This window comes from Papio anubis, chromosome 6 (genome assembly GCF_008728515.1).
Source record: "Papio anubis isolate 15944 chromosome 6, Panubis1.0, whole genome shotgun sequence".
In the NCBI taxonomy this organism is placed as follows: domain Eukaryota; kingdom Metazoa; phylum Chordata; class Mammalia; order Primates; family Cercopithecidae; genus Papio; species Papio anubis.
In genome coordinates, this window is record NC_044981.1 from 124,371,891 (window position 1) to 124,383,948 (window position 12,058).

At 47.4% G+C, this 12,058-nt stretch overlaps 1 protein-coding gene across 2 annotated transcripts; it reads right to left on the minus strand.

Moving 5' to 3' along the window:
• Positions 1 to 1,761: 1,761 nt before the first annotated feature.
• Positions 1,762 to 11,680, minus strand: HEBP2 (heme binding protein 2). Of its 2 annotated transcripts, none has more exons than XM_003898112.4 (4): positions 10,619 to 11,016; positions 9,936 to 10,071; positions 9,068 to 9,248; positions 1,762 to 2,326 (listed from the first exon to the last, which is right to left on the minus strand). In XM_003898112.4, the coding sequence occupies exons 1-4, from the start codon at positions 10,718 to 10,720 to the stop codon at positions 2,128 to 2,130; spliced, it is 618 nt and encodes a 205-aa protein (XP_003898161.2). In that variant the 5' UTR covers positions 10,721 to 11,016; the 3' UTR covers positions 1,762 to 2,127. The 2 variants fall into 2 exon arrangements, with proteins under 2 accessions (XP_003898161.2, XP_009204251.2); XM_009205987.3 differs by lacking the exon at positions 10,619 to 11,016 and adding an exon at positions 11,518 to 11,680 and having other exon boundaries at positions 1,764 to 2,326.
• Between the last annotated feature and the right edge of the window lie 378 nt (positions 11,681 to 12,058).

Genomic DNA, 12,058 nt, shown 5'->3' on the forward strand with positions numbered 1-12,058 from the left:
GGAGTACAAAACTGGTGAAGTGACATCTCTGAAAGGAAAAGGGAAAAGCAGGATTGAGCAGAGGAACTGTAGAATCTAACAAAGTCTCTACCAGCCCACCAAAAACCTCCAGAGCAGAGGCTGTTTATTAGAGGGGTTTCAAGCTGGTAGAAATGACTAGGTCTTTTTTTTTTTTTTTTTCTTCCTGAGACAGAGTCTCACTCTGTCACCCAGGCTAGAGTGCAGTGGCATGATCATGACTCACTGCAACCTCCGCCTCCTAAGCTCAAGCAATCCTTTCACCTCAGCCTTCTAAGTAGCTGGGACTACAGGCGTGTGCCACCACACTTGGCTACTTTTTTATTTTTTGGACAGACAGTCTCACTAGGTTGCTTTGACTGGTCTTGAACTGCTGGGCTCAAGCAATCCTCCCACCTTAGCCTCCCAAAGTGCCGAATTACAGATGCGAGCCACTGCACCTGGCCTAAATGGCTAGGTCTTATACCACCACCTTGCTCAGTTATTGGCTGGAAGTTGCCAGAAAAAAAGCATGCTGTCAGCTACCACTGCCTTGCTCAGTTTTGACTAGGTCCCCCTCTCTCCCATAGACTAGTGTGTCCTTATCTTGAAATCTGGCATGGACCCTGAAGACAGTAACAGGGGAGACTGTCAGCGAACCACACGCCTCACAACTGGGCGGCTGGTACTTTCTTGAAGGTAAATTTGAGTGGCACACCTCACGTTGTCTGCCACAACTTCAAATCCCAGAATAAAACTGACCATGCTTTGGTCATAGTAACAATTAAGTACCAGAAACAATCAATGACAATTTCACATCAGTCACCTCACCTCCAAACCAGGCTTCTAAATCATGCTAATCAGCAGCGGCCTCACTCTGGTAACTGCATCTCCACAACTAAAGCTCGATCAACTCCTAAATGCTTGTGAAAGTCTGTTAATCCCTCCTAAAACCCTGCCTAAGGTCAGCAGTTTTCTTTATCAGGAGAGACTGTGCCCTACAGTGCTCTCTTGCTCAGCAAGCAGTGTGTGCAGCTGTTTGTTCTAGGTACCAAACATGGCCTCTCCCTTTAACACTGTCACGTCTGCCCCTGGCTTTCATCTGACTCCTCCTCGTCATTCAAGTCTCAACTGTCTCTTGAGAGGCCTTTGCTGACCACCTTATGTGATGCCCACCACACCCTACCTAACCACACTCTACCCCACTGCCCTATTTCAGTTCTTCATCATGCTTGCCAATTTCAAGTATCTTATTTGTGTTGAACTCCCTCACCCTCTAGAATGTAAACTCCATGAGGCCAGGGGCTTTATCTGTCGTGTTCACAGTGGGAAGGTGAATGAAATAGTTAAGGAGGTGGAAAGATGTTGTTGAAGTTAGTAAAGAGGAAGTCAGTGATGAGGGGCTTGGGACACAGATTTTCTTACCTTAGCAGAGTGCTTGGAACAGAGCAGGGGCTCCCTACAATGAGTTCAAGAATGAATGAAAATACGTGACAGTTAACAGTGAAATGTTTAGGGGAAAAAGCAAGATTTTTAGGGGGTTAAGTGGAGACTAGAAAGAAAGGAATGAATTCACTACGTTTAAATGGAGTTAAATAGAGTATTCTTATGCAGTGGGGCAGTGGGGCAGTGGGAGGATGCGGGAGGGAATGTAATACATACAACAGAGAATGTAATGGTGGCAGCCACAAAAGACAATTTGATTTTTGTGTCCAACTGAATTTCACCTCTCCGGGCCTGACAGCCTAGTGGTTCCACACAAGATAAATCTTTAACATTTTTATTGATACTATCTGGAGGGGATATCATCCAACTGACACAAATGCAAGGAAAAAAAGGAAATATGATTGTGATGCAGTGAAGAAGAGGGAAGTGACGTGAAATTTCCCTAGATCCTCACAGAAATAAAGACCGCCATAATTATGACCAATTTATATGTTTACACACTACTGTCCTCTGTTACCTGTGTATGTAGGTAAAACTTCAAGCATTAAAAAGGCACACTGGAAGTAAGCTTCATTAATAGTAGTATTCTCAATAGAAGACACTAGACACGCACTTTACTTAGAGGTCATGTTGGTGTCTATGATAAACAGACGTTTTGCCTCTGACAGCGGAACTTCATTTTTCTCATTCGTTTTCTTTGCTGGGTTCATTTTTTTGAATCAACCACACTTCATTATTTCTATTAAGCAATTTGAAAGGACTGTTGTAGCCTGCAGTGTAGTAAACCTTCTCATCAAAAACTTTTCCATCTTCCCTCAAAATGCTTGCTAATGTCAGAAGTTGTTCTTGATTCTTTTGGCCACTAGAAAATCCATCGAAAGACCTACAAAGGAGAAAGGAAATAACCGTGAATGATTTTAATACTGATGTGAATGTCGGTCTGAAGCAAAAAGCGGGTGCTGGTACCGTGAATGCTGGGTGAAGTGCAACTTCAAAGTTACTCCCTCTTGGCCAGGCGAGGTGGTTCACGCCTGTAATCCCAGCACTTTGGGAGGTCGAGGTGGGCAGATCACTTGAGGTCAGGAGTTCGAGAGCAGCCTGGCCAACATGGTAAAACCCCATCTCTAAAAAACATACAAAAATTAGCCGGGCATGGTGGCAGGCGCCTGTAGTCCCAGTTACTTGATAGGCTGAAGCAGGAGAATCGCTTGAACCTGGGAGGTGCAGGTTGCAGTGAGCCGAGATCATGCCACTGCACTCCAGCCTGGGCGACAGAGTGCAAGACTCTTTTTCAAAAAAGAAAAATAAAAAAAGCTACTCTCTGTCAGCAGATGAACTGACCACTCCTACCTGTGATTCCTGGTCTCCGTGTGACCTCGGAAGCACTGAGGAAACCCAGCAGGATGCATCCCCTCCTCCCATCTGTTGACAGGTGGATTTGGAACCTACACAATCTCAAGTGCTCTACCCTGTGCTTCTCAAATCTGTAATGTGCATACAGGTCACCTGGGGATTTTGCTACAATGCAGATTCAGGTCTGGGGTGGGGCCTGAGAGTCTGTATTTCTACCAAGCTTCCACACTCATGCCGGTGCTGCTGATCCGAGAACTATACTGACACCCCTGTAGAAGCCCCTTTTCCAGACTCAGTTTTCACTTGAACATTGCCCCTTTTTCCCTCTCCTAGGGAAAAGAATAAGCGCTGGATTACAGATGAATATGATATAGTTTTCACCTCTCTGAATGTATGATCCAAAGGAAGAGAGAAACATTTTGGCAGTTCTCTCTATATATCCTGAGGTTTTTGGTTTGTTTGTTTGTTTGTTTGAGGCCGGGTCTCACTCTGTCTGTTGCCCAGGCTGGAATATGGTGGGACAGCATACTGCATCCTTGACCTCCTGGGCTCAAGCAGTCCTCCCACCTCAGCCTCCTGAGTTGCTGGAACCACAGGTGCACAATGGACTAATTTTTTTAAAAAATCGGTAGAGACAGGGTCTTACTATGTTACCCAGGCTGGTCTCAAACTCCTGAGCTCAAGTGATCCACCTGCCTTGGCTTCCCAAAGCATTGGGATTACAAGCATGAGCCACCATGCCTGGCCTCTGAGAAGGGTTTTAAACAAGGACAGGATCAAAGTGTTGTGGGAGCGTTGAGGACATGATTACATCTGGGGTAAGGAGAGTCATCTGAATTGGGCCTGAATGGAGGATGGTTTTGCTGAACAAAGAAAGGGGAGTGATAGGAAAGAGACCATAAATCTAAAAATACCAAATGTTTTCAGAGTGAGGCATAAAATGAGGCCAGGAAGGTGAGTCAGAGCTAGAAGGCAGAACCCTGTGCATTAGCCTAAGGCCTTTTGAGGTTATTTCCAAGGATGTTGAGCAGAAATATGCAACTTGATCAGATCTGGATTAGAATATAGGCAGATAGATAACAGACTGGTGAGGAAGGATCCAAGCAGGAGGTTGCTATGGGGATGTGGAAGAAAAGACAGTCAAAAGCTTAAAACAAAAAGTGGGAAAAGAGAATAAAAGTTTAAGTATAGATTTTACAGTATATAAACAAACACATCCTGAGATTAAATCATGACAGCACTGACCTAGCTGAGCTGCTGACAGGCAAGCATGATGAATTTGATTTTGAGGGTGAAGAATAAGAAACACTGAGAAACAAAAATTTTCTTAATATGCCTTCTTTGGTATAAGTTCTGTTATCAATGTGCCAGTGCAAAAAATCAATCCTACCACGCTTCAGATGAGGTGTCATCTTTCAAGGGTACAAACCATGTCTGTTTTATATAACGATGTCTACCCAGCACCCAGAACCATTCCTGGCATGCAGTTCCCTTTTAATCATGCCAAGTGTAGGAATCTCTGCGTGCACATGTATACAAAATAAAACACTGCAGGTGAGTTGATATAACTCTTCTGTTCTATCGTTTTCATGTCGATTGAATATAATTCTGAACCACGGGTTAAGAAACATTTTGGGCTAGGCATGGTGGCTCGCGCCTGTAGTCCCAGCACTTTGGGAAGCCAAGGTGGGTGGATCACCTGAGGTCAGGAGTTCCAGACTAGCCTGGCCAACATGGGGAAACCCCGTCTCTACTAAAAATACAAAAATTAGCTGGGCATAGTGGGGGCACCTGTAATCCCAGGTACTCGGGAGGCTGAGGCACTTGAATCACTTGAACCTGGGAGGCGGTGGTTGCAGTGAGCCAAGATTGGGCCATTGCATTCCAGCCTGCGCAACAAGAGTGAAACTCTGTCTCAAAAAAAAAAAAAAAAGAAAGAAAGAAAGAAACATTTTGGCTCCTAAATGTATTCTTTATTTCCTTAATGAATAATCAATGCTTAGCATGTTCTGCCTGAAAGGAATTTGTTTTCAAATTCATTTTCCCTTAAAATCAAATATTGAACCCTTTAATTGGAAATAAGCTTTTGTTCTCTGAATGTGTGTTGTTTCACAATGATCTATTCATAGTTTTATTCAGAACACAGACACCATATATGGTGCCTGCCTTGCCAGGGGCTGGAATATATGGACATAGTAACACGCTGTCATATTCTTGAAGTTTCCGTCTATAAATAAGTCACTATTACTTAGAAGAAGAAGAATAGAAGGAAGGGCACCAGGACAGAGTAGCTAGCTAGGTGGAGAAACTGAAGAAGGCATCACAGAAAACGTGTCATTTGCACTGTAGGGTGGCAGTGGGCTCTCCAGAAAGAGTGAAAAGAGAGTGCTAGAGCTAGGAATGCCTGATGCTCATGTTCCAAGTGTTTTACACAAATTAACTCATCTGGTCTTCATGGCAACCCTATGAGATAGGTAAGTACTATGATCATATGCATTTTAAAACAAGGAAATTTTAGCAAGGAAAAGTGGACGAATGTGCCTGAGGTCAAAGGTAACAAGATGTGGAAGAACATGGCATGGTCCGTGAAGGGTGAGAAGCCCAAGTGATGGGAAGGGGAGCTGCTGGAGACAGAGCTGGGCCAGGTCATATGTGGCACTGTGCACTGTGTCAACAATCTGAGCTTCCCTGGGGAAACAAGAGGAATCCGACAGAGATTTTGGGCTTTTGTCATTGTTGTAAGAAAGATCACAGTCCCAGTGTGGAAGAGGGGAGGAAAAGACTGGTGGCAGGGAAGATGGCTTGCAGGCTACTGAAGTGAAATAGTCAAGAAATTATTCAGTTGAGATCAATCAACATCCCAATATCCACTGGGAGTGTCAGGCATGTGCTGAGAACTAGGCTACACAAAGATGACTTAGCGCGGTCCCTAGAAGATGAAGACCCGAGTAAGTCACAGTGGTGAAGGAGAGAAGGGAACAAATCCCTCAATCATTTTTGAGGTGAATGGGCCAGATTTGGGAACCAGTTGTCAGGAACAGTGTGCTGATGGTGACGGTAAACTCCTTGCTCAGGAACCTGTCTTGACTGGGCATGGTAGCTCATGCTTGCAAACCCGATGCTTTGGGAGGCTGAGATAAGTAGATAGCTTGAGCCCAGGAGTTCAAGACCAGCCTGGGCAACATAGTGAAATCCCGTACCTACAAAAAATAATAAATTAGCTGGGCATGGTGGTGGCACACACCACTCAGGAGGCTGAAGTGGGAGGATCCCTTGAGCCCAGATGTTCTCGGCTGCAGTGAGATATCATTATGCCACTATACTCCAGCCTGGACAACAGAGCAAGGCCCTGTCTCAGAAAGAAAAAAAAAAAGGAGCCTATCTGGCTGATGAGGCCCTCGACTGAGACAGGCACTATAAGATCAGAGAAGATTTGGGAATTGGGGGAAGGTTCATTTTTAGGGTTGTTGAGTTTGATTCCCCCAACCCCAAAGAGAGATGTCCAACAAGTAGGGAAATCAGATCTGGAGACACTTAATAGATTTGAGAATCATTTGACTCAGGGAGTTGAAACAATATGAATGGATCGCCCAGAATAAGTCAGCTCTGAAATGAGGGTCTAAAACAGGCATCAACAGCGATCCTAGGGTGGGGAGCTGAGGAGGGGCCAACAGAGGTAAAGAAATGGGAGAGCAGAAATGACAAGAGAGTGACACTCTGAAAGTTAAAGGATAAGCAAGTATTAACGGACCAGATTGGTCCACACATGACTGCTGTAAGGGTCACATGGGAGAGGACAGTAACCATGTGACAGATACAGAGGCACTGCTGAGGATGGCAAGGGCAGTCTTAGGAAAGGGTGGGAGTCATACCGGATCATGGTGGTTTGAGGTAAAGGCCGTTCCGATAAGGACTCGGATGGAAATGAGGAACATTTATTGGAACTTGGAGGAAAGGTGACCCTTGTCATGACATGGCAAAGAAACTGTGTGTGTGTCCCAGTGTAATGTGGACAGTACAACTTGTGAATTATGAAACAGGATATTTGGGTGAACATTTTCTAAGCAAAATGGGAATGGAAGATGTGGCCTGGCTGCTCTCGATAGTTAAATATAAGAAGAGAGAATTTAAAGAGTAAATTGTTAATCAAAAGGGAAGCAGAACTTAAACATTTGGAAAATTCTTAGCCTATCCATATTAAAAGAAATGAGAAAGCTTGTTCCAGAGAGAACAAGGGTAAGGCCAAGCACCCCTTTGATAAGGAGATGAATGTGGAACTGCCATCTAAACAGAAACCAGGACCTGTTCTCCAGAATAATGGAAGAACGGTGCCAAAGGCATTTCAGAAATTATGAGCTGCCTCTCCCATCACATGCCAAGGTTCAGTGCCTGGCGGGGGCAGAACAATTTCAAAGGAGGGTCTTTGGGCACCTGGGGGGCCTTGGAACTCACTGCCAACAATGCCTCACCACTCTGTTCCCTGCATTCCAGTGCAGCCCTCCTTGGATGCCCCAGGTTCAGCTCCAGTGGGCTGAGGTGTGGCCTGGGCTGCTATGGCTGTCCCCCCGGAAGGTGCAGGCAGTTAACCTCAGCAGCATCCATGTGGTGCCACCTCTGCCAGTACACGAGCTGTGGGGGTGTGGCTACCTCCACCTTGAAGGATGGAGCTGCCCAGGGCCTTGGATATGTGACCCAAGCAGAGGGCCACAGTGAGAGCAAAGCTACTGCAGTGAGTCCCCAATAGGGAAAATGGCTAACAGAGCCGTGGGAGCAGGGCACATTAGACTGGGAGGGCCACTGGTGTGTAATTTGAGCCTGGTAGGACTGCCCCTGGGTTTCCTCCAACTATGAGAGCTGCAGTGGGTTTGGGCCTCCAAAGCCATGGGCAGGGCCAATTGAAGCCTTGGGGGCCCAACCTCTGTTCAGCAGAGCTTCACAAGTGGGACCTTCATCCCAGTGGGCCCAGAGGGAAAAGCTTTGAGTCACAGAAAATTAATCTGAAGATTTAGAACTTACTTGGAACCTGTTACGCATTTCTTTTTTCCCATTTCTTCATTTTGGAATGTGGTATTTATCCTATGTCTGTCCTACCATTTTTTTTTTTTGGAAGCATATAACATGTTTGATTTCACAGGTTCATAGATGGAGGGGAATCGGCCTCAGGATAAACTGTACCTTGAGCCTCAGATTTGATTTTGATGATCTTTAGATGAATTTAGACTTTTGAGTTGATGCTGGAATGAATTAAGACTTTTGGGGCTATTGGGATAGAATGAATATATTCTGCATGTGAGATGATATGAATTTTACAGGGTCAGGGCAGAAAGCTATGAAGTCCATGTTTGTGTCTCCCCAAAATTCATATATACATTTTTTTTTTTTTTTGAGACAGGGTCTCACTCTGTCACACAGGCTGGAGTGCATTGGTGCAATTACGGCTCACTCAGCCTCGACCTTCTGGGCCCAAGTGATCCTCCTACCTCAGCCTCCCAAGTAGCTGGGACCACAGGCATGTGCCACCAGGCCTGGCTTATATATATATATATATATATATATATTTTTTTTTTTTTAGTAGAGATGGGGACTTGCTATGTTGCCCAGGCTAGTCTCTAACTCCCAGGCTAAAGTGATCCACCTGCCTCAGCCTCCCAAAGTGCTGGGCCTCAAAATTCATATTTTGAAAACCTAATCACTAATGTGATAGTATTAGGAGATGAGGCCTTTGGAAAGTGATTAGGTCATGAGGGTAGAGCCTTGTAAAACATGTCTAATAAAGCTACCTTGCCTCTTCCACCACATGAGGACATTTCTGAGAAGGTTCCATCTATGAACCAGGAAACAGGCCCTTACCAGTCACAGAAACTGCCGGCACCTTAAACTTGAACTTCCTTGTCTCCAGAAATGTGAGAGATAAACTTCTGTTTTTCATAAACTACCCAGCCCATGGTATTTTGTTATAGCAGCCTGAACAAACTAAGACTTTTGTTTAAGGTACTTTTGTTCAGATCTAACTATATTGCAGTCTTTTGTTTTGGGGGCATATAATTTGCACCGTGTCTTATATGAAGGGCATGCAATAGACTCATTAAATGAAGTGATTATTATCTTGTGACAGGCCTCAGTAACAGATACAACAAAGCCAGTAGGAAAACATCACAAAATGCATTAGACCTAATTTTATGGAAGGGTGAAAAGGCTTTTGAAATTGCATTGGAGCTAAACTGTAAGTAAAACTAGCAGTCAGCAATGCTATAAATTATCTACCACTTACCGTACAAACACAGTCATTTCGGCTCTATCTTCAATGAAGACATCTGACTCTAAAGGCCTGGGCGGATCAAATTGCTGTTCAGAGGGAATATACAGGGAAATGGTAATAGTAGACTCACTAAAAGGACCTGAACCAGGCTCCACGTAGCTTGTCACTGGAGCTGTCATCTTTATTTTCATCTCTGTGACATAAAAATGAAAGCAAATTTAGTGTATTTTTGACAGCTTTAAACATTTAACCTATTGTTTTGATCTGGGTTTCTTGATTTACTTCACATTATTGACATATTTACCTTCAAGATAATTTTCATCTTAAAACAGTAAGGCCAAAATTACTAAACTGCTCACTGCCCATATTAAACCACTTTCTGTAATACTGATATTCTGGGTTCATAAATTCTTAATTTTAGAGATAAAAGGGGAAATTAGAGATTACATGGTCAGTAAACTCTTTTTTCTTACAATTCAGAAAATGAGGTCCCACAGGCTAAGAGACCTGCTAAAATATAAATAGCGGCAAAGCCAGACCAAAAGCTATGACTTGATGCTTCTAATCTTGGTACCTTCTTGCCTCCCGATGTCTCTGATCCTACCAGTCAGCAAATTATCTTGAAGTGTTAGCCATGGAAAAGGACTTATCACACGTTACACCAAACCCCAGTTCATCCAGCAAAATCAGAGAACAGAGGTTGAAAAGTAATACCCAGTGGAACTCTGGTCCTGAGGAGTCTTGTCTGAAAACAAGACAAGTCTTTGATGACTTGCTTATTTTTCTATTATAAAGGATATTTCTTTGACAAGTTAAAACTCAGTAAGAAACCCAGGGACTCTTTCACAATATGTATAATTACAAGGAAAACTGCTTTTACCTTTCTCGTTTTTGCCTTGAATGTAGCTGTTCAGTCTCGTAAAGCCCGTCTGGATGGCTGAATCCCAGTCCATAGACTCCACGGACGTGCTGACCCACTTGGCTGGTCCATAGTGTCGGATCTCATAACTTCCGGGCTAAAGCGGAACAGAGAAAACTTCGAGAAGCAATTCTAAGAGGGTAGGAGTGAGATGCAAAAATACCGGTGCCATGATCTCGGGTCGACCTGCAGCCGGCCTGTCTAGGGGCTGCACCGCCCTGGGGTCCAGGCCGAGGTCCCCGCTCCTTAGGTCTGGGAGGTGCCCCTCCACGAGGTTCCCCTCCTTGCGATTAGGGACCGCAGCGGCCCCAACCCCACACGCTGGGGACTCGATTCACACTTTAAAGACAAGCACCTATTACACCCCCTCGCTTCGGAGGGTTCCACCACGCGTTCTGGGACGTAACCAGTTCCTCCTCGCCCCACCACCCGGCAAAGACAAGAAATTGAGATGGGACCTGCGCTGGGGTAGAGGGGAGGGTAGACCTAAATGACCTGGGTTTCTCGTTTGTGTAGGATACGGGGTAGGGACTCGGACCATTTAAAGAATTGTACTTTTTACTTAACTCTATGGGACCCGCTGCCCTCATGGCAAATCAGCTCGAAGGCTGGTCCAGCCCCTCCGCTCCTGGGTCGGCGCCTACCTGGGAGCCCGCGTCCTCCGGGGCCTTCCAGCCCGGTGTCTCTACGGCTTGGGCCGCCGCGTCCTCGGCCGCCCCGGGGTCCGGCTGGAGCGGTTCCGCCATGGGCAGCGCCGGCGCTCTGGGAGCCTGGCCAGCCGCTCCAAGGGCCCGTACCCCGGGCGGTCCCACCCGCGTGTGCGCGCCCCGCCGCGGCCCCGAGTCCCCGCCCCGCAGACCCTGTTCCTCCTCCCCGCCGGGCTGGAGACCCGAGCCCGCCGATGCGCCTAACTCTGGACCGCGAGGGGGCGCCGCCACCAAGGCGGGGCCGGCTCACGACCCGGGACAGCTGCGGCCGGAGTTGCGCGCCCTGCCCTGGCTCCTACGCAGGGACAGGGAGCCGCACCTCGCTTCGGCCCGCCTTCTTTTGGGGCACCTCCCGCCCCCGACCCTGCCCTTGTTTCTGAGAGAAAGGCAGGCAGAGATGGCCCCGCGGGCAGTCGCGGGTGGCGCTGTTTCTGTGCAACCGGTTTGGGCGCCTCTGCCGCGGCCCGGCCCGCGCTGGGAACCGCGGGCACTGAGCCGCCAAGAGGTTGTCCCAGAGCCGCCGCGAGCAGAGAAAGGCCGGAGGGGGTGCCTGGCGACCCGCCCCCCGTGGCCCGTGCCCGCACTCCTGGGGCTCAGCCAGGGCGAATGGTCGTACTCATCCCAAGAAGGTGTCGTAGGTACCAGACAGCTTTCAGCGTCCCTTGCGGAGGAGGTGGTGGGACCACAGACACACGGGCAGAATCTGGAACTGTTCTGGTTTCTGAACTTCCCCGACAGGACCCCAAACCCTCTGAGTCATCCCCCCAGGCTTAACGGGACTCGGGGAGAGTTAGTGTGGAGGCCAGACACTAGTGCTTTTCAAGAATTTTGGTTACCAAGGCTTTCCGGAGCCGAGCGAGGTGCGGCTCTGTTTCCCAACACCCGCGCTCAGCCCGCCAGGCCGACCCCGCGTTACTGTCCCCTACGGCGGAGACCCGGCGCGGCTCCGGCGTCCTCCAGAGGACCCCCATCGTGGGAAGCCAGAGCTCCGAGGCTCCCCGGGGCTACGGGGCCGCCGCAGAAGCAGCAGGCCCTCCCCACGCGAAAACCAACGGACAGAAGGGTGGCCACGTGAAAAGCAATGGTGACATCCCCCAAGGGTGAAGGGGAGTTGGCCCCTGTGAACAGAAGAGGCAGCCGGGGCCACTGGCAATAACATGGAGCCAGCACCTCCTAGCCAGGGTGCTGAGGCCAAAGGGGAGCCTCCCTCCCCCGCAAGGAGACTCCCAAGAAGACGAAATTGTCTTTCAAGGCCAGGCATGGTGGCTCATGCCTGTAATCCCTGCATTTTGGGAGGCCAAGACTGGCCTCCAAGAGATTTATTGAGATATAATTCATATACAATATAGTTCACCCATTTAGAGTGAACTAGTCAAC